At 48.5% G+C, this 22,714-nt stretch overlaps 1 protein-coding gene across 3 annotated transcripts in view; it reads left to right on the plus strand.

The window, feature by feature from the left end:
- The window catches only part of LOC311315869 (oxysterol-binding protein-related protein 1-like), a gene marked incomplete at its 3' end in the record, with an annotated part of 8,671 nt that extends 4,612 nt beyond the window's left edge, over positions 1-4,059 (plus strand). Inside the window, exons 5-13 of one of the 3 annotated variants that reach the window (XM_084446568.1) lie at positions 1-126; positions 383-490; positions 989-1,078; positions 1,418-1,535; positions 2,530-2,646; positions 2,806-2,929; positions 3,057-3,147; positions 3,325-3,345; positions 3,957-4,059. The exon at positions 1-126 is cut by the window's left edge and continues 57 nt beyond it. In XM_084446568.1, coding sequence (XP_084302694.1) covers positions 1-126; positions 383-490; positions 989-1,078; positions 1,418-1,535; positions 2,530-2,646; positions 2,806-2,929; positions 3,057-3,147; positions 3,325-3,345; positions 3,957-4,059 — 898 coding nt within the window. Of the gene's footprint in view, positions 127-382; positions 491-988; positions 1,079-1,417; positions 1,536-2,529; positions 2,686-2,805; positions 2,930-3,056; positions 3,148-3,324; positions 3,346-3,956 lie in introns of all 3 variants that reach the window. The other 2 variants (XM_084446569.1, XM_084446570.1) reach the window with 2 other exon arrangements.
- Positions 4,060-22,714: the final 18,655 nt, after the last annotated feature.

Here is a 22,714-nt window from a genome sequence, read left to right on the forward strand (position 1 = left end):
CGCCTTCCAAGCCGAGGGCCTGAACGACGACTTCCTCTTCCACGGCTCCATCTACCCCAAGCTCAAGTTCTGGGGCAAGAGCGTGGAGGCGGAGCCCAAGGGCGCCATCACCCTGGAGCTGCCCAAGTGAGTGGCGCCACCACCCTCTCCCCGCCCCCCCCTTTTCCGGCGGCTCTCTCGGGTCTTAAAAGTGACGCGCGGGGGGAGACGGGTGGCGTTTGAGCGACCGAGAAAAAAAGACGAACGCTGAAAGCGTTTTTTTTTTTTCTGTGTGTTGCCTCGTCGGTAAAGCCATCGCGGCCGTAGAACGGCGCAGCGTGAGATCGAGGGACATTAGAGAGGGACATACAAAGTGGACATTTGTAGCTCTTTGTCTCTGCAGACATAACGAGGCGTACACCTGGACGAACCCCACCTGCTGCGTCCACAACATCATCGTGGGTCAGCTGTGGATCGAGCAGTACGGCAACGTGGAGGTCATCAATCACAAGTAAGGGAGACTGTCTGCATGCGGGTGTGTGTGTGTGTGTGTGAGGGGGGGGGGGGGCGCGCGTGTGTGTGGGCGTGTGTGTGTGTGTGTGGGCGCGCTTGTGTGTGTGGGTGAGCGTGTGTGTTTGTGGCTGCGTGTGGGCACGTGTGTGTGTGTGTGGGCACGCGTGTGTGGGCACGTGTGTGTGTGCGCGCGTGTGTGTGTGTGGTCCTCTCCCAACTATTGCAGACGCCCACACACTACTGTAACGTACCGTACCTACCATAGTTATTTCCATCTGATTGATATCGTGGGAGAGAAGTAGGACAGTGGTTCCAGCTTTCCACTAGAAAGCGAGAGAGCGAGAGAGAGCGAGAGAGAGCGAGAGAGAGAGCGAGAGAGAGCGAGAGAGAGCGAGAGAGAGCGAGAGGTGTGTGCTGAGTGTTTGAAAGCCCCGGTCTGACTGCGGCGACCCTCGAGAGAGAATGTGTGAGCAGAGAGTCGTCTCTGTGTGAACAGGACCGGTGAGAGATGCTGTCTGATGTTCAAACCCTGCGGCCTCTTTGGCAAAGAGCTGCACAAAGTGGAGGGCTACATTCTGGATAAAAGGTATCTTATCCGCCACGTCTTTTTTGTTTTCTTTTTGTTTTGGTACAAATGAATAACAGCGTGACGCCTCACTGTGGTCAGCTGATCTATCGTGAAATGCGTTCCAGCACGCAGATATATGTGTTTAGAATGGGATGATTATTGATTGATGGTAAAAGTGCATTACTGTATGTAACCTAGACGGATTGACTATTATGATCTAGCGACCGAGTAGCTGAATCCATCCGTCCTGATACAGAACTCACACTGATCTTAGGGAAACATACGGGTCAATTTTGACTGCTCTTCCCACGTGTGTGTGTGTGTGTGTGTATGTGTGCGCGTGTGTGTGTCGTGCAGCAAAAAGAAGCTGTGTGCCATATACGGCAAATGGACTGAGTGCTTGTACACCGTGGACCCTGCTGCCTTTGATGCCTACAAGAAGGCTGACAAGAAACACCCGGAGGAGAAGAAGAAGGTACTGAATGAGCACTGATGACACCCCCCCCCATACCAAACAGAACCTGGTCCCCATCACCATAGACCCCCCATACCAAACAGAACCTGGTCCCCATCACCATAGACCCCCCATACCAAACAAGGACCTGGTCCCCATCACCATAGACCCCCCATACCAAACAAGAACCTGGTCCCCATCCCCATAGACCCCCCATACCAAACAAGGACCTGGTCCCCATCACCATAAGACCCCCCATACCAAACAAGAACCTGGTCCCCATCACCATAGACCCCCCATACCAAACAAGGACCTGGTCCCCATCACCATAGACCCCCCATACCAAACAAGGACCTGGTCCCCATCACCATAGACCCCCCATACCAAACAAGAACCTTGTCCCCATCACCATAGACCCCCCATACCAAACAAGAACCTTGTCCCCATCACCATAGACCCCCCATACCAAACAAGAACCTGGTCCCCATCACCATAGACCCCCCATACCAAACAAGGACCTGGTCCCCATCACCATAGACCCCCCATACCAAACAAGGACCTGGTCCCCATCACCATAGACCCCCCATACCAAACAAGAACCTGGTCCCCATCACCATAGACATGGTTATGCAACTACAAAATCATTCTATGGGGTAACTTCCTCTCCCCTGAGACTTAAAATGAACTCATTATCAATAGCAGAACAACGTTATCTTCTTAGAGCCGAGCAATAACACCCAAGAATGTGGTAGAATAGAAGCTATATGTAATTAGAAAGTTCTCTATATAAAAGTACCTTGTCACTCCTGTTCGGACGCGAAACAATAAAGCAGCGACTCTTTTCCGAGAGCAGCCCCCAAGATATACATTGACCCCAGGTTGTGTGTGTGTGTGTGCGTGGGTGTGTGCGTGTGGTGTGTATGTGAGTGTGAGTTTTTGTGGTGTGTATATGTGTGTGTGTATGTGGTGTGTACATGTGTGTGTGCGTGCGTGCGTGCGCGTGTGACCCCTGCAGAGCAGCGTGGATGAGGAGCCAGAGGAGATGCCCCTGCCGGACGCCGACACGGTGGAGGTCATCCCCCAGAGCGAGCTCATCTGGAGGATCGCCGCCCGACCTAGCAACTCCGCCGAGGTGGGAGGGGCCAGAGAGACGGGGCGCAGCCAGCAGAGGGTGAACAGCCCGACTTAGTTTGAACGTCCCACTAAGTTCTCTCTGTCTCTCTGTCCCTCTCTCTGTCCCTCTCTCTGTCCCTCTCTCTCTCTCTCTCTCTCTCTTTCTCTCGTCCGGCAGTTCTACGCCTTCTCCACGTTCGCCATGCAGCTGAACGAGCAGGAGAAGAGCATGGAGGGACTCATCCCCTCCACAGACTGTCGCTTCCGGCCCGACATCCGCGCGCTGGAGAACGGAGACATAGGTACCGCCTAACCCCCCCCCCCCAACCGTCGCGTTTTTTATTTATTTTTATAAACGTTCCTTTATTTTTCAGCCGTTTATTTTTTTCCGCCGACGTTTAGTTTCACCATGCCGCTTGCCTTTCTCAGATTCTGCCAGCGCGGAGAAGAAGAGGTTAGAGGAGAAACAGAGGATGGCGAGGAAAAATCGATCCAAAGCGAGCGACGACTGGAAGACGAGGTGAGCGGCCCGGCGCATGGTCCGATCCCGGGACCACCTCTCCCCGCTTTGCTGAATGGAATCATGTCCTGTGCTACTAATCCTAGCCCGGCGTCGCTAACTGCCCTCCTCATTTGTCTTGTGCTGTTCTCCTCGTCACTGCCCCCACCCTCACCCTGCCCATCATGTGTTGAGAAGGAACCCAGCACTTGGCCCCAGGTTTGGCTTATTCCCTCAACGCTTGGCTGTTGTGCTTTGGGCTGTGGTGTTTGAGTGTTGCACTACACCGCCCCCCTCAGGCTAGCCACTGTAAATGCATGTTCCAAACTAGATGCGATGGAGAGACATGAGGGCACAGCTGATGAGCTTAAATCACATACTACAGTCATTTTTTTGTCAAAAAAAAAAATTGGATTTTATTGAACCTTCATTTAGCTAGGAAAAAACCCATTGAGATCAAATCTCTTTTTCAAGGGGGACCTGGCCAAGGAAGGCAGCAGACAGCATATTAGAGTGTAAAACATACAGGGTAAACAGTATATTCCACACATCACCCATTATTCCTACAGAGCCAGCCTTCTAAAAGCATCCATTTAACAAACCTGATTATCATCATCTATGTGTTTAATTTAATGCTCTAATTAAGCATGCACTCTCACTGCACCACTATAATCACATGCATATCAGGAGTCTACTGCCTGTGTGTGTGTGTGTGTGTGTGTGTGTGTGTGTGTGTGTGTGTGTGTGCGCGCGCGTGTGTGTGTGTTTGTGTATCACCCTATCACAGGTGTTCCCGTCTGTCTGATACCAGTACGTTTTTGTTCCAATAGGTGGTTCCACCCGGGACCCAACCCCCACAACAAGGCTCAGGATTGGCTCTACTCCAAAGGCTACTGGGAAAGGAACTACTCCCAGCTACCCGACATCTACTAACATCCAAACACACACACACACACACACACACACCATCCACAGATATCTACTAACATCCACCAACACACACACACACACACACACACACACAAACACAAACACACACCATCCACAGATATCTACTAGCATCCACCAACACACACACACACACCCATCCAGATATCTACTAACGTCCAACACACACACACACACTGTATCTACTCATCCAAACTCTCTCTGCTGTTTTGTGTACTCTTTAGAACTTCAGTTGGCATACAGTACCTCAGCTTTCGGAAGTTACTTTGAAGGGTGGAGAATGTTCTGGTAGAGGGATGGATCTGGCCTTAAACATAGACAATAATGTCCTACAGAGGGCAAGGCTGTTAAACATTGGTCTGAGTGAAGTTGAATGACACCAAAGTATGGCAACTTACCTTACAGCTTGTCACTATAATAAGCACAAAAGCAAAAATCATCTTGAGCCCGTAAACTAGGGTTGTAGTATTAGTATGTTAAAGTGGCGGCGTCTTAGAAAAAAAGTAGGTTGTTGTAGTCAAAATAAGTTATTCGATGGTGTGAGATGGAGTGTTTTAACTTGAATGTGATGCATCATTTTGATGTTATCTTAACAAAAAGGCACTTTTTCACATCACGTGTGCTGTGCCGTCACTGAATGTGTGGAACAGCACCAGACATCTTCAGAGCATAGAGCTTACAGATAGTGTTTGCATTAGTTGAGATTCCAACTATTTTCCAATGTATAGACATGTTCAAGCACAACGGTTTTCACGCGACATCTCTGCTGCTTCAGCCTCAGAATACTGTACTGTGGACGTTACATTATGCTTTTGTACATACTGGAAAGAACATATTTATTTTGTGCTAGGCAATATATAGTAATGAATTACATGCACTTTGCTGTGTCGAGAGAAGAATGACTATTGTGGAATCCTAGCTCCTTGCTTCCATATGCACCTTGCTCTTCAGGTTTTAGTCGAGTTGGACCACTCGGCCCTCTAATAGCATTTATTTTGTTCTGTGTGTAGTATCTTCTCTATAGTAATGTAATTCTGCCTATTCTGAGAAGTGCATACTGTACTGTAGATAGGTTTTAACTATGTAGCATACACCGAACGTACGTACAACACCACTTATGACTATGCAATCAGCTGCACCCTCAAACTCACACACACATACACACACACACACATACACTTGTCTCCCATGCACTGATCACATTCCTCTCATCTGCTGTGAATAGCTGCTGTGTTCTGTCAAGCTCTAGGATGACCATTTGATATTTGACCATTTGACCTAGGATGACCATTGGTCAGGACAGTAGACTGGCCCTAGGGGCCCGTGTGATCGCTGGAATTTCTCTACTCTGTCCTGGTGTATTTATTAATTAATTCATTAATTCATTAATTCATTAATTAATATTAAATCTATTGTTGCTAAATAAAAGCTTAATGTTACTGCAACATGAATTGTCTTGCTTGTCTAATTGCCCTCACCCTTTTAACCTGCCCTGAAGAAGATTAGTGTATTGTACCTACTAGTACCAAGCTGTTAAGAGCTCTGACAGTCAGTAAAGCCCTTGTGTACATGGACCTACTAACGAGGGGTAGTTTGAAATGCTCAGGGCTACATGTTTATTGAGGGGGCTTATCAAACTGCACTACAGACCAACTCCGTTCCTCTAGTGCCTCGGGAGGGGCGCTGGCGGGTCTCCTTTCGGCGCTCGGGCCCACCTCCGACGCGCCCGGCCGGGAGGCGACCTCGCGTATCTGTGCCAGGGAGTAGACCACCCGGTCTTCGCCGCTGATCACCTGTAGGAACCGGACCCGGGCGCCGCCACCCAGGGTTTCCGCGGGGACGGACACGGAGAGGAACCCGAGGGGGTCGTCCCCCCTGACGACGGCAGACTGGGCGGCGGCGGGAAACGAAGAGGTTTGGCCCAATGAGAGCTGGGTACCGTCCAGGAAGAGGAAGTAGTTGGGGATGCTGATCTCCTGCTGGAGGGGGGCGGAGCAGGAAGGGGGACAGGGGAGTGCCGGGGGCCGGGCCCTGGAAGCCCCCAGGCTGCTCTGAGCCCACGCAGGCGGGGTTTCCCAGGGGCGCTCTCCTGGCTGGCCGCCCTGGGGCTGGGGCTCGGCTCGCTGTGCAGACCTCTCCGCTAGCAGCACGTGGCCCGGACCGAAGTTCCTGATGTAAGCCGTGCCGTTGAAGGGAGGCTGGGAGAGCACCTTGGTGGACAGAGTGCCCGCTTCGGACTCGTGGGCCAGATGGTAGAGAGTCCACGTCTGATTGGTGAAGCTCTCAATGGCGGGCTCCAAGTCATCCAAGTCATGAGTGACACAGCCTTCCTCAGTAGGAAGTCCAGGTGAGCTCTGGTCCTGATCCTCGGAAACTGATTTGAGAGGTTCGATAAAATGAACACGATAAATAACCTCATATTTTACCGCATAACCCAAAAGACTTGCACAGTGTCATCTTCACTCAAATGTACCTGGTCCAGTTTGCACACTCTGCAATTGCAAAGCTGCAGGCCCGACCACGTCACAGGCAGGAGAAACTCCACTTCCCAGAGTGCTCTGCAGCACGGCCTTAGCAGGCTCCTCTTCCCGAAAGCCAATGTTTGTTCCCAAAACTTGTGTGCTGTTGTCCAACAGTCCTAGAGAGATAAACATCAATACATCAATATTACATTTTGTGTGGGTTTCTATTTAAAAAAAAATCTTTAAATTGAATATTTACCTGAGGCAAAACATGTTTGTGTCTCTACCGGTTTCCCCACAGTCTTCTCTCTGCTGGGGATCCTGCCTGAGGAGACTCTGCGTAGCACTCTCTCCACTGCCCTATCAGACAATGCGGACTCAACTGTGCTGTCACTGAGAGAGCCAGAGGGAACCCTGGCCAGGCTGGACTGAGAGGACAAGCCTGTCCCTGGTGATGAGACTGTATAGAGAAGATAGAGTCCCAGAATGTAAGTATGCTGTCTCATTCCATTCTGTCTCTATATTCCTGTGATAGTTTTTTCACTGACTAGGTTGTCGAAGACTACTGTACCTAACAAATGAGACGTCTGTGGGGATACCATGGGAGATACCCTTGGAGATACCCTAGGCGATGCTCTGGGAGAAACTCGAGGAGATGTGGGTCTCACTGGTGTCTCTGCTGGTCTCCCCACACTCTCCTCTCTACTGGGGATCCTGACAGAGGACACTCTCTTTTCTGCCCCCACAGAGGCCGTTTCAGAGGGAACTCTCTCTGCGATCTCACTTTGAGACACTCTTGGAGACAGTGTTGGAGAAATATCCCTAGAATAAACGGCAGACTGTCTTGTGTCCTCCATTGATGATGAAAAGGACACTCTCGGCACACTGGACTTTGGAGAAATGCCTTTGTTGGAGAACAATTCATAGCAGTAATGAGGTACAGTATAGGGGAAGCAACTGAACTGAAGGTATTTCAAATGGCTAGTATTTATGAATTGTCTGATTTTCAAGAAAGAAATGTGCACCATACCGGCTGAAGTAGACAATGTGAGAGTGAATCATTTGTACCTGCTGACACAAGGGATGTCTGTGGAGATAATCTGGGAAATACTGTGGGAGAGGTGTGTCTCTCTGGTGTCTCTGCTGGTCTCCCCACACCCCTGACTGAGGACACTCTGCGTACTACTACCACTACTTTTGTATCAGAGGGAGCTCTGTCGGTGATGTCACTTCCTGAACATCTAGCAGAGATGGCTGGTGAGATGTTGTCACTGAGGGACTCAGAGGGAACCCTGGTCAGGCTGGACTTAGATGAGACTTTCACTGATTCATCAGAGAGACAGAGACAGAGAATTGGTAAGACTAGCGTCTTAGACTAGCTAACAAACTACTGTAGCAACAATCTGGGATACTGATTCATGTGTTATTTTCTGAAAAGAAGTTGCACCTACCTGACACAATCGATGTCTGTGGAGATACTCTGGGAGATGTCTCTCTTTGTGGTGTCTCTGCTTCCACCACTGTTGTGTAAGAGGCAGTTCTCTCTGATAGGTCACTTCTAGAACTCCTTACAGACTCTGACACTGGTGTCTCCACAAGCTCAGCCACTGATGATGCTCTGTAGATCTCCTCCACTCCACAGCTTGTGTCAGACTGGGCTGGTGACACTACACTGTCACTGAGAGAGCCAGAGGGAACCCTGGTCAGGCTGGACTTAGGGGACAAACCTGCAACTGCTGGAGACACATCAGCATGAGTTGAGGATAAAAAGGGACACAAAGGCAAGAACTAAAAGTCCAATTTTGTGATGTGATGGTCCATTATTAGTAAAACTATACCTGATATAAAAGATGTCTGTGGAGATACTCTGGGAGACGTATGTCTCTCTGGTGTTCCTGGTCTCCCCACACTCTCCTCTCTACTAGGGATTCTGACTGAGGACCTTCTGCGCTCTACTTCCTCTACGGCTGTATCACAAGGAGCTCTGTCAATGATGTCACTTCCTGAACATGTAGTAGAGATAGCTGGTGAAATTTTATCACTGAGAGACTCAGAGGGAACCCTGGTCAGGCTGGACTTAGGGGACAAACCTGCAGCTGCTGGAGACACATCAGCATGAGTTGAGGAAAAAAAGGGACACAAAGGCGAGAAATTAAAATCCAATTTTTTGATGTGATGGTCCACTGTTTGTAATTATTATCTGAGCATGGATGAAAACTGTACCTGATATAAAAGATGTCTGTGGAGATGCTTTGGGACAGGTGTGTCTCTCTGGTGTCCCTGGTCTCCCCACACTCTCCTCTCTACTGGGGATCCTGACTGAGGACACTCTGCGTTCTATTTCCTCTACTGCTGTATCACAGGGAGCTCTGTCGGTGATGTCACTTCCTGAACATCTAGCAGAGATGGCTGGTGAGATGTTGTCACTGAGGGACTCAGAGGGAACCCTGGTCAGGCTGGACTTAGATGAGACTTTCACTGATTCATCAGAGTGAGCTGTAGACAGAGAGAATAGTTATGGCTAGCTAACAAACTACTAGCAATGTGGGATACAAATTAATGTGTCATTTTCTTTAGAGAAGTGGCGCCTACAATACCTGAAACTAATGATGTCTGTGGAGATACCCGGGGAGATACTCTGGGAGATGTCTCTCTCTGTGGTGTCTCTGCTTCCACCACTGTTGTGTAAGAGGCAGTTCTCTCTGATATGTCACTTCTAGAACTCCTTACAGACTCTGACACTGGTGTCTCCACAAGCCCAGCCACTGATGATGCTCTGTAGATCTCCTCCACTCCACAGCTTGTGTCAGACTGGGCTGGTAACACCACTACACTGTCACTGAGAGAGCCAGAGGGAACCCTGGTCAGGCTGGACGTAGGGGACAAACCTGCAGCTGCTGGAAACACATCAGCATGAGTTGAGGACAAAATGGGACACAAAGGCAATAAATTAAAGTCGTATTTTGTGATGTGATGGTCCACTGTTAGTAAAACTATACCTGATATAAAAGATGCCTGTGGAGATACTCTGGGAGAGGTAGGTCTCTCTGGTGTTCCTGGTCTCCCCACACTCTCCTCTCTACTAGGGATCCTGACTGAGGACACTCTGCGTACTATTACCACTACTTTTGTATCACAGGGAGCTCTGTCAGTGATGTCACTTCTTGAACATCTAGCAGAGATGGCTGGTGAGATGTTGTCACTGAGGGACTCAGAGGGAACCCTGGTCAGGCTGGACTTAGATGAGACTTTCACTGATTCATCAGAGTGAGCTGTAGACAGAGAGAGACAGTACGGCTAGCTAACAAACTAGCAGCAATGTGGGATACAGATTAATGTATCATTTTCTCAAAAGAAGTGGCGCCTACCTGACGTAAATGATGTCTGTGGAGATACTCTGGGAGACACTCTGGGCGATGTATCTCTCTGTGGTGTCTCTGCTTCCACCACTGTTGTGTAAGAGGCAGTTCTCTCTGATAGGTCACTTCTAGAACTCCTTACAGACTCTAACACTGGTGTCTCCACAAGCTCAGCTACTGATGATGCTCTGTAGATCTCCACTTCACAGCTTGTGTCAGACAGGGCTGGTGACACTACACTGTCACTGAGAGAGCCAGAGGGAACCCTGCTCAGGCTGGACTTAGGGGACAAACCTGCAACTGCTGGAGACACATCAGCACGAGTTGAGGACATAAAGGCAAGAAATTGTCAAATTTTGTGTTGTGATTTTCCAATATTAGTAATTATTATCTGAGCATGGATGAAAACTATACCTGATATAAAAGATGTCTGGGGAGATACTCTAGGAGGGGTGTGTCTCTCTGGTGTTCCTGGTCTCCCAACACTCTCCTCTCTACTGAGGATCCTGACTGAGCACACTCTGCATTCTACTTCCTCTACGTCTGTATCAGACGGAGTTCTGTCGGTGATGTCACTTCCTGAACATCTAGCAGAGATGGCTGGTGAGATGTTGTCACTGAGGGACTCAGAGGGAACCCTGGTCAGGCTGGACTTAGATGAGACTTTCAATGATTCATCAGAGTGCGCTGTAGACAGAGAGAATAGTTATGGCTAGCTAACAAACCACTAGCAATGTGGGATACAGATTAATGTGTCATTTTTTTTTAAGAAGTGGTGCCTACAATACCTGAAACAAATGATGTCTGTGGAGATACCCTGGGAGACACTCTGGGAGATGTATCTCTCTGTGGTGTCTCTGCTTCCACCAGTGTTGTGTCAGAGGCAGTTCTCTCTGATAGGTCACTTCTAGAACTCCTTACAGACTCTGACACTGGTGTCTCCACAAGTTCAGCTACTGATGATGCTCTGTAGATCTCCTCCACTCCACAGCTTGTGTCAAACTGGGCTGGTGACACTACACTGTCACTGAGAGAGCCAGAGGGAACCCTGGTCAGGCTGGACTTAGGGGACAAACCTGCAACTGCTGGAGACACATCAGCATGAGTTGAGGATAAAAAGGGACACAAAGGCAAGAACTAAAAGTCCAATTTTGTGATGTGATGGTCCATTATTAGTAAAACTATACCTGATATAAAAGATGTCTGTGGAGATACTCTGGGAGAGGTATGTCTCTCTGGTGTTCCTGGACTCCCCACACTCTCCTCTCTACTAGGGATTCTGACTGAGGACCTTCTGCGCTCTACTTCCTCAACGGCTGTATCACAAGGAGCTCTGTCAATGATGTCACATCCTGAACATGTAGTAGAGATAGCTGGTGAAATTTTGTCACTGAGAGACTCAGAGGGAACCCTGGTCAGGCTGGACTTAGATGAGACTTTCACTGATTCATCAGAGTGAGCTGTAGACAGAGAGAACCGGTAAGGCCAGCTAACAAACTAGCAGCAATGTGGGATACAGATTCATTGTCATTTTCTGAAAATAAGTAGTGGCTACCTGACACAAAAGATGTCTGTGGAGATACTCTGGGAGATAATGTGGGAGATATGTCTCTTTGCGGTTTCTCTGCTTCCACCACTTTTGTGACATCACTTCCTGAACATGTAGCAGAGATAGCTGGTAAAATGTTGTCACTGAGAGAGCCAGAGGGAACCCTGGTCAGGCTGGACTTAGGGGACAAACCTGCAGCTGCTGGAAACACATCAGCATGAGTTGAGGACAAAAAGGGACACAACAGAAGAAGAAGAAATTAAAGCCCAATTTTGTGATGTGATGGTCCATTATTACAGTAGTAATTATTATCTGAGCATGGGTGAAACGACAGTACTATACCTGATATAAAAGATGTCTGTGGAGATACTCTAGGAGGGGTGTGTCTCTCTGGTGTCCCTGGTCTCCCCACACTGTCCTCTCTACTGGGGATCCTGACTGAGGACACTCTGCGTACTACCACTACTTTTGTATCACAGGTAGCTCTGTCAGTGATGTCACTTCCTGAACATCTAGCAGAGATAGCTGGTGAGATGTTATCACTGAGGGACTCAGAGGGAACCCTGGTCAGGCTGGACTTAGATGGGACTTTCAATGATTCATCAGAGGAAGCTGCAGACAGATAATCAGTAAGGTTAGCTAACAAACTACTGTAGCAGCAATGTGGGATATAGATTCATGTGTTGTTTCAGAAAAGAAGTGGCGTCTACCTGACAGAAACGATGTCTGTGGAGATACTCTGGGAGACACTCTGGGAGATGTCTCTCTCTGTGGTGTCTCTGCTTCCACCACTGTTGTGTAAGAGGCAGTTCTCTCTGATATGTCACTTCTAGAACTCCTTACAGACTCTAACACTGGTGTCTCCACAAGCTCAGCCACTGATGATGCTCTGTAGATCTCCTCCACTCCACAGCTTGTGTCAGACTGGGCTGGTGACACTACACTGTCACTGAGAGAGCCAGAGGGAACCCTGGTCAGGCTGGACTTAGGGGACAAACCTGCAACTGCTGGAGACACAGCAGCATGAATTTAGGATGAAGAGGGACACAAGGACAGTCAATTAAAAAGAAGAAAAAAAAAGTCGAATCTTGTGATGTTACAGTATGCTCTACTATTAGTGCATATCCTCCGAGCATGGGCGAAACTACTATACCTGATATAAAAGATGTCTGTGAAGATACCCTGGGAGATACTCTGGGAGAGGTATGTTTCTTTGGTCTTCCCACACTCTCCTCTCTACTGGGGATCCTGACTGAGGACACTCTGCGTTCTACTTCCTCTACTGCTGTATCAGAGAGAGATCTGTCGGTGATGTCACTTCCTGAACATCTAGCAGAGATGGCTGGTGAGATGTTGTCACTGAGGGACTCAGAGGGAACCATGGTCAGGCTGGACTTAGATGAGACTTTGACTGATTCATCAGAGTGAGCTGTAGACAGAGAGAGCCAGTAAGGCTAGCTAACAAACTAGCAGCAATGTGGGATACAGATGAATGTGTCATTTTCTGAAAAGAAGTGACGCCTACCTGACGTAAATGATGTCTGTGGAGATACTCTGGGAGATACTCTGGGAGATGTCTCTCTCTGTGGTGTCTCTGCTTCCACATCTGTTGTGTCAGAGGCAGTTCTCTCTGATATGTCACTTCTAGAACTCCTTACAGAATCTGACACTGGTGTCTCCACAAGCTCAGCCACTGATGATGCTCTGTAGATCTCCTCCACTCCACAGCTTGTGTCAGACTGGGCTGGTAACACCACTACACTGTCACTGAGAGAGCCAGAGGGAACCCTGGTCAGGCTGGACGTAGGGGACAAACCTGCAGCTGCTGGAAACACATCAGCATGAGTTGAGGACAAAAAGGGACACAACAGAAGAAGAAGAAGAAGAAATTAAAGCCCAATTTTGTGATGTGATGGTCCATTATTACAGTAGTAATTATTATCTGAGCATGGGTGGAACGACAGTACTATACCTGATATAAAAGATGTCTGTGGAGATACTCTAGGAGGGGTGTGTCTCTCTGGTGTCCCTGGTCTCCCCACACTGTCCTCTCTACTGGGGATCCTGACTGAGGACACTCTGCGTACTATTACCACTACTATTGTATCACAGGTAGCTCTGTCAGTGATGTCACTTCCTGAACATCTAGCAGAGATAGCTGGTGAGATGTTGTCACTGCGGGACTCAGAGGGAACCCTGGTAAGGCTGGACTTAGATGGGACTTTCAATGATTCATCAGAGGAAGCTGCAGACAGATAATCAGTAAGGTTAGCTAACAAACTACTGTAGCAGCAATGTGGGATATAGATTCATGTGTTGTTTCATAAAAGAAGTGGCGTCTACCTGACAGAAACGATGTCTGTGGAGATACTCTGGGAGACACTCTGGGAGATGTCTCTCTCTGTGGTGTCTCTGCTTCCACCATTGTTGTGTAAGAGGCAGTTCTCTCTGATATGTCACTTCTAGAGCTCCTTACAGACTCTAACACTGGTGTCTCCACAAGCTCAGCCACTGATGATGCTCTGTAGATCTCCTCCACTCCACAGCTTGTGTCAGACTGGGCTGGTGACACTACACTGTCACTGAGAGAGCCAGAGGGAACCCTGGTCAGGCTGGACTTAGGGGACAAACCTGCAACTGCTGGAGACACATCAGCATGAATTTAGGATGAAGAGGGACACAAGGACAGTCAATTAAAAAGAAGAAAAAAAAAGTTGAATCTTGTGATGTTACAGTATGCTCTACTATTAGTGCATATCCTCCGAGCATGGGCGAAACTACTATACCTGATATAAAAGATGTCTGTGAAGATACCCTGGGAGATACTCTGGGAGAGGTATGTTTCTTTGGTCTTCCCACACTCTCCTCTCTACTGGGGATCCTGACTGAGGACACTCTGCGTTCTACTTCCTCTACTGCTGTATCAGAGAGAGATCTGTCGGTGATGTCACTTCCTGAACATCTAACAGAGATGGCTGGTGAGATGTTGTCACTGAGGGACTCAGAGGGAACCATGGTCAGGCTGGACTTAGATGAGACTTTGACTGATTCATCAGAGTGAGCTGTAGACAGAGAGAGCCAGTAAGGCTAGCTCACAAACTAGCAGCAATGTGGGATACAGATGAATGTGTCATTTTCTGAAAAGAAGTGACGCCTACCTGACGTAAATGATGTCTGTGGAGATACTCTGGGAGATACCCTGGGAGATGTCTCTCTCTGTGGTGTCTCTGCTTCCATCACTGTTGTGTCAGAGGCAGTTCTCTCTGATATGTCACTTCTAGAACTCCTTACAGACTCTGACACTGGTGTCTCCACAAGCTCAGCTACTGATGATGCTCTGTAGATCTCCTCCACTTCACAGCTTGTGTCAGACTGGGCTGGTAACACCACTACACTGTCACTGAGAGAGCCAGAGGGAACCCTGGCCAGGCTGGACTTAGATGAGACTTTGACTGATTCATCAGAGTGAGCTGTAGACAGAGAGAGCCAGTAAGGTTAGCTAACAAACTACTGTAGCAGCAATGTGGGATACAGATTCAAGTGTTGTTTCAGAAAAGAAGTGGCGTCTACCTGACAGAAGCGATGTCTGTGGAGATACTCTGGGAGACACTCTGGGAGATGTCTCTCTCTGTGGTGTCTCTGCTTCCACCACTGTTGTGTAAGAGGCAGTTCTCTCTGATATGTCACTTCTAGAACTCCTTACAGACTCTAACACTGGTGTCTCCACAAGCTCAGCTACTGATGATGCTCTGTAGATCTCCTCCACTCCACAGCTTGTGTCAGACTGGGCTGGTGACACTACACTGTCACTGAGAGAGCCAGAGGGAACCCTGGTCAGGCTGGACTTAGGGGACAAACCTGCAACTGCTGGAGACACATCAGCATGAATTTAGGATGAAGAGGGACACAAGGACAGTAAATTAAAAATAAGAAAAAAAATCTTGTGATGTTATGCTCTACTATTAGTGCATATCCTCCGAGCATGGGCAAAACTACTATACCTGATATAAAAGATGTCTTTGGAGATACCCTGGGAGATACTCTGGGAGAGGTATGTATCTCTGGTCTTCCCACACTCCCCTCTCTACTGGGGATCCTGACTGAAGACACTCTGCGTGTCTTGACCGTAGTTTCAGACAAAGCCCTTTCTGATACGTCACTTGCAGAACATCTGACTGATAAGGCTGTTGATACCGTATCCATGACATCTGAAGGTGCCTCTGATAGTTTTGCTATTGTTGGTGCTTCATAAGGCTCTTCCATAGTAATTACATCTCCCACGGATGATGCTCTTTCACCAGTAGAGGTAGAAGAGACCGTCGTATGGCTGGATGTAGATGACCTGTCTATAGCTTTGAAAGAATCGTCAACATGAGCTACAGAGAAATACAGTAAAGATAGAAAGACAGCTCTATATTTAAATAATAGCAATTACTGTATGAGTGTTTTTCCCAAAATATTACACTGAATATCATACAGTGACCTCGTGAAAGTTTTACCTGACACAAGTGATGTCTGTGGAGATACTCTGGGAGAGGTATGTCTCTCTGGTCTTCCCACACTCTCCTCTCTACTGGGGATCCTGACTGAGGACAGTCTGCGTTCTACTTCCTCTACTTCTGTATCAGACGGAGATCTGTCGGTGATGTCACTTCCTGAACATCTAGCAGAGATGGCTGGTGAGATGTTGTCACTGAGGGACTCAGAGGGAACCCTGGTCAGGCTGGACTTAGATGAGACTTTGACTGATTCATCAGAGTGAGCTGTAGACAGAGAGAGCCAGTAAGGCTAGCTAACAAACTAGCAGCAATGTGGGATACAGATGAATGTGTCATTTTCTGAAAAGAAGTGACGCCTACCTGACGTAAATGATTCATCAGAGTGAGCTGCAGAGCGAGAGAATTGGTAAGACTAGCTAATAAACTACTGTAGCAGCAATGTGGAATATTCAGAAAATAAGTTACACCTACCTGACACAAACGATGTCTGTGGAGATACTCTGGGAGACACTCTGGGAGATGTCTCTCTCTGTGGTGTCTCTGCTTCCATCACTGTTGTGTCAGAGGCAGTTCTCTCTGATAGGTCACTTCTAGAACTCCTTACAGACTCTGACACTGGTGTCTCCACAAGCTCAGCCACTGATGATGCTCTGTAGATCTCCTCCACTCCACAGCTTGTGTCAGACTGGGCTGGTGACACTACTCTGTCACTGAGAGAGCCAGAGGGAACCCTGGCCAGGTTGGACTTAGGGGACAAACCTGCTGCTGTTATAGCAATATAAACAAACATTTAGGAAAGATAAACAAAGGAAGATATTCGAGTGCGATGTTTCTCTATCAGGGTTGTTTGTAGTCAAAATAGAGACATTTACGTCATTTAATGAGCATACTGTAGTACAGTTTGGGAATCATTACCTGATGTAAATGATGTCCGAGGAGAAACTCTGGGAGAGGTGTGTCTCTCTGGTGTCTCTGCTGGTCTCCCCACACTCTCCTCTCTACTGGGGATCCTGCCTGAGGACACCCTGCCGTCCTCGTCAACTACTGCTGTTTCCGAGGGCACCTTTTCGGCGATATCACTTCCTGAGCACCTTGCGGAGACGGTAGAGCTTTCGTCCACAGCGGACAGAGAGAGCGATGGCTCCTCAAACGAGACAGCGTGCGGAGACCGGGACCGCACGGCACCCTCCGGCTCAGTCTCGGCGATCTCTATCCCGAGTTGTTGGCTTACTGTCCTCAAGGCCTCGTCGGCAACTCTATCGGCGATTTCCACAGATTTATGCAAAAACTCCTCTATGGCGAGGTCTTCGGCAGATGGCCCTGCACAGATCTCCTCCGCTGAAATGTATTTGTGTGCATTTTCAAGCGAGGGCGATGGAAGCGTGCCTGCGGAAAGCCCCGTAGACTCGTCTTCGAACACCAGTGGACGCTCTGCAAAACAGAAACGCTCATCGTTGAACAAACGCAGACGGAGACTTTTCTCAGTGCTACAGAACTGTAATCAGAACTGCGATCGGACAAATGTTACCTGTCACAGATGTCTGTGGAGATACCCTGGGTGATAATCTGAGAGGCGTGTGTCTCTCTGGTGTCTCTGCTGGTCTCCCCACACTGTCCTCTCTGCCGGGGATGCTGACTAAGGACACTCTGCTGGCCCCGCCGACAGCCGCGTCAGAAGGAGCACTCTCCCATGAGCCAGCGCTGGAGGAACGTGCAGAGGGGGCAGGTGACACGCCGGCAGGTGACACGCCGCCTCCAGCAGCAGCAGCAGCAGCTGGAGACGGCAGGGGGTCCTCAACGGACGGAGCTTCGGATGGCTGCTCCTCAGCCAAGATCAAACGGTCTGATTCTGCGGCTTTCTCAGGTAAGGAGGAGACTCTGGTCAGGATGGGCGTCGATGACTTGTCCTTCAGAGACTCGTCAGAACGAGCTGAGGACACAGAGAGCATCAAAAGACAAAGATATTAAGTGGTTCTTTCCTCTCTTTTTAAAACGCTTACATTAGGGCGCCCCACCCATGCAACTGTACCGTCTGTGAATCCAATAGAGGACAAGACCTGGGCGGCCAGGATGTCCACAGCTCCTGTGAAGCCGTTACTCTCTGCAGACGGCGTGCGAGGAAGGTTCTCCACTGAGGGCACCTTGTAGAACACCACCACATCAGGCACGGCCTCTAGGGGGTCACCACCCCCATCCACCTCACTGGCGGAGGGGGTCCCGGAGAGGTTCGAACTACCCCCGGATGACACAGCCGAGGACGGACGGCTGCCGCTCCTGAAGACGATGGTCTCCGGAAGGTTCTCAGAGTGGACGATGATGACGTCCTCGGTCGGAGCTCTGGCCGTGCTGACGAGGACAGAGTGGCCCCCGTCCCCAACACTGTCCCCTGTAAAGGCTCTCTGGAACACGGCTGACCGGACAGCAGGGCCCGGCCGGCCGTCCTCCACCATGGTGGGGTGGGCGGGGCTGTGTTCAGCTCCGTGGTGATGACAGGGTTGAGAGGGACTCCGTGCGCGAGGCTGCTCCTCGTCCACAACCACAGGCTCTCCTGAGGGCACCTCGGGCTCTGTACCCTGGCTCGCCAACAGAGACTCCCTTGTGTCAATCTTCCTGACGGGCGTCTGGTCAGAGTACAGGCTCGCAGGCTCCCTAGGTACCACCAGCCCGTCATGCGTTATCTCCATGAAAGCTGGTGGTACTCGCAGTTTCCACTCTTTAACAAACTTGGCCTCTGTAAATGGAGAAGTAAATTCATGAGATTGTGAAGTCTTATTCACTGTACGGTACATTGAATGGATGCATGTATTCTGAATAATTGGTAAACTAAAAGCATTTTGATAGAATTTTTCTAATAATATTGCATTTCTCCTTACCCCTCATGTATTGGTACATATGTGTAACATCCTTAGTATTCATAGGATGGTTACCTGTAGTAAAACAAGTGCGCAATCCATCATAGCATCTCACACTTCAGGAATTGTACAGTATATGAACTGATGCATCTATTCTAGCCGACACATTTTTAAACAGGTGTGATCTGGTCGACACTCACCTTCCCTGAAATCGAATAGCTCCTCGCAATACGCGGAGATAAATTCTCGTATGTTATTTGGTCTCTCTATGAATATGGCTCTGCAGACACATTCCAGCCAACTCTTGAGGCCATACGGTATGATGAGGGTCGGCGGTGGTTTGAAGTGCCTCGTGTGGGCCATCTCCAAGGCTCCCATGGATGCCATTAGGCCGTGGCTACATAATACCGTAATACAGCCTTACGTTACATTATATAGAAAATAAAAGCTACAATTAAATGGAAAGAAACATTTCAAATAATGTAATTTATTACGTAAGTTATTTCCGACCATTCTGGAGAACTTACCTTATCGGCTGACCAGGCGACTCTGCGAGCCAACGAGGATGACTCGTTGTTGTTGTTATGTTGTTTTGAAAATCATAATAGTTACGGTGAATCAGTTTGATGACATCATGAAACATTATAAAACCTATGCGCATAAATTCTACGTTGATTCCCATTTGAACAGATATGACGAAACCCTAACCCTGATTTGAAACTAGACCCCTTCACTGTGCATATGCCAACATTTTCAGAAAATAAATTGTAGATGAAAACGAATTCGTATGAAAAATACTTTATTCACATAAAAAGCAGAGATACTGTTAAGTCTTATATCTTCAGTCCATAAGCAATCTGATGAAATGGTCTGTGGTCAAACTAGGGCTTTTATCTGTAATAAATTCACACTCGTTTAATTAATTTATTAATTAAGTACGAAACCAATTAACAAAAGCTTTCAGGCTAGGTTTAATCAAGGCTTATCCTCTAATGAATAACCACTAAATATACTGCATGTTTTCTTAAATAATCACATTCAATTACATCTAAAAACTAGCACTCCACTCTCTGAAGGACTGACACCATACACCTGCCCCGTAACACCCCCTATGAGGATGGGCCCTCCTGGGATTTTGGTCAACTTTATTGACTGGGGCGCTGCTTGGCCTTGCCTCCTGTCTCGGTTGACATTGACATTATTCAGCGAAGTGAGGAGGAGGAGGGGCTGTGGGGTGATCGGGACCCCCCTGGCTGGCCAATAGGCGAGCCACGTGGGTGGGGGCAGGACCTTTCTTTTGCTGTCGCTCACGCCCGTCACCGCCCGGGGCCTCTGAGTGTGATACTGGTGGGTGCTGTGGAGAGGCCCTGGATGGGCAGGCCTCTCCATGTGACCATAGTAGATGGGTTTCCTTTTCTGGTTCAGGCTCCTCCTGGGCTGCTGGTCCCTGGGCCCTCCTGGTCCTGGGGATGCGGAGCTGCTGGGGGTGTTGTGGTGGCGGAGGCTGCTGGGGGTGTTGTGGTTGCGGAGGCTGCTGGGGCAGTGGCTGGGTGTGTTGTGGTGGCTGGGGTAGTTGGGGTTGCTAGGGTAGTTGGGCTTGCTGCTTTCCGGTCTCTGGTGGTACGTGGGGTCATCCTTTTTCCATGATTCCACATGCATCTCCTCAGTTGAGATCTCAAGTGCTTCAAAATCCACATTCTCATTGGAAGTGACTTGGTATCCAAGCTTCAGCATCTTCTCCTCGTAGGCAGTGCCACAGTGTGATAGTCTGTCCTCTATGACAGGAATCCATTTTCTTTAAATCACCAAACATGGTATTTGTGTTTGAATATCCATCAACAAACATGATTTTTTTTTTATCCAGGGGGACTTACAAATTATAATATTCTATATATATATTGTATATATATTTTCTTTTTTTCATTAAACTTTGATATATGCATTTTTACTATTTCAAGTCATGTTTGCTGTGGCTTCAATACCAATCTGAATTTAGAGATAATACATCATATATAACATTTTAGAGGGTTTTTATTTTGAAATGTCACATCAGAATGTCCTGAAATTCTCTGGGTGACACTCTGAGGTGGTCTGCTACCACTGTGAAGTGGACCTGGTGTGGCATTATGGGCGGTCTCCTTTTAATCCTAATCTGACATTTGAGGAAAATAGTAGGTTATTTAGGACATTTTAGAAGGCCTTTATTTTTAAATGCCTCATCAGAATGTCCTGAATGTCTCTGGGTGACACTCTGATGTTGTCTGCTACCACTCTGAAGTGGAACTGGTGTGGCATTATGGGCGGTCTCCTTTTAATCCTAATCTGAAAATTGAGAAAATATAGTTTGACATTTTAGAGGGCCTTTATTTTGGAATGTCACATCAGAACATCCTTTTACTTCCTAAATCAAACCATAGTTAGTTGACTCCATGGCGGCAACCCTTATTCAGTTCTTCCAAGGGAAAAAACGCTTTACCGTAATAACCCTAGTGTATGCGCAAAAGGGAATAACTGCAGGGCTTGACTAGTCAAAGAGAGGTTAATCTGAGTCAAACGTTTTCACACCTGTAAGCCATCTACAGTCACAAAAAGACTTTATTGGGAGCTCAATGCACAGGTGTTTGTGGACATCAGTCACTTTTGCTGGTCATGGTCGTCCTCCCTCACCGCTTGTCCTGTTTAGAAATAACATGTTAGGCTATACACTGCATGTCATATCAATAATGAACTGTTATCTAGACCACTTCAGGCGTTTTCAGCTCTTAACCACATCAGCATGACATTGATTGATTTCTACACCTTTTATACTGATTTTGAAAGACCACTCCATGCTGAAGGGTGACCCGGGTCGTGGCAGATCGGTCCTTGCCGGTTCCTCGTCTGCGCCAGACCTGGCTGGGCCAATGCCGTGTATGAGAGCAGGGGAATAGACCGCGTTCCCCTCATCGCTAGTGACCTGCATGAACAGCTGACGGGAACCCCACTCCGCTCCGCAGAAACAGTCGATGGGGACAGAGAAGGAGAGGAATCCGGGACGGCGCCCCCCAGTGGTCATCCCACTTCCTTGGTCGGGCGGCCTTCTCTCCTGGGAGGGTGCTACATCCAAGGTCTGCACTGGATGTCCGCTGCTCTCGGGATCACCCTCTTCGACCATCAGCACGTAATTGGGGATTCTGATTTGCTGTGTGTTGGGGCCGCATGCAGGATCTGCCTGTGCTCGAGTGGTCATTCTGGAATGTTCTCTTGTCTGTCCGTCTGGTTCCAGAACGGAATGTTGGGAGGTTATTTCGGCTAACAAGACATGCTCTGGTCCAACAGGCTCGATATAAGCTTGTCCGTTGAATGGTGGCTTGGACAGCGCATTCATGGACATGGTCTCTTTGTCTGTCCCTGGAGCCAGGTGATAAAGTGTCCACACTTGGTTGACAGAGCTTTCCAGGGCGGGGTCTATATCTGGAGTTATGCTTCCGGCGCCAATGGGGCTGCACTCGGGTTGCTGCTGCTCCCGCACTGCTGAGATAGATGGAAAAACACATTTGATGTTGCGATGACAAGCTGCTAGGACAAGTCATGATGAAAAACAGGAATACTAAGATTAGAAGGAACAGGTCAGGAAAAGACAGAATGGTTGTCTTTCGATATGGTTCAATTACTCGGAGTGGCTGGATCAACCGTTCCTCCAAGCAGCTGTTTTAGGTTAGATAGGTGAAAAATGTGAGAGATGGATACCTGTCCGGCTTACGTCTCCTTTAGGCAGTGTCTGTGAGGCCGTCGGGGTGCTAGGTGACCTCTGACCTCTGACTCCCTCAGCCCTCCCGGCACTGGAGACCCCCTCTCGACTGGAAACAGCCACGCCTCTCGTAACAGACTTGGAAACAGCTGAAACAGTCAACAACCGACGGCCTACATGAGTACATCG

Source organism: Borostomias antarcticus, assembly GCF_949987555.1.
Source record: "Borostomias antarcticus genome assembly, chromosome: 12".
Taxonomy (NCBI): Eukaryota; Metazoa; Chordata; class Actinopteri; order Stomiiformes; family Stomiidae; genus Borostomias; species Borostomias antarcticus.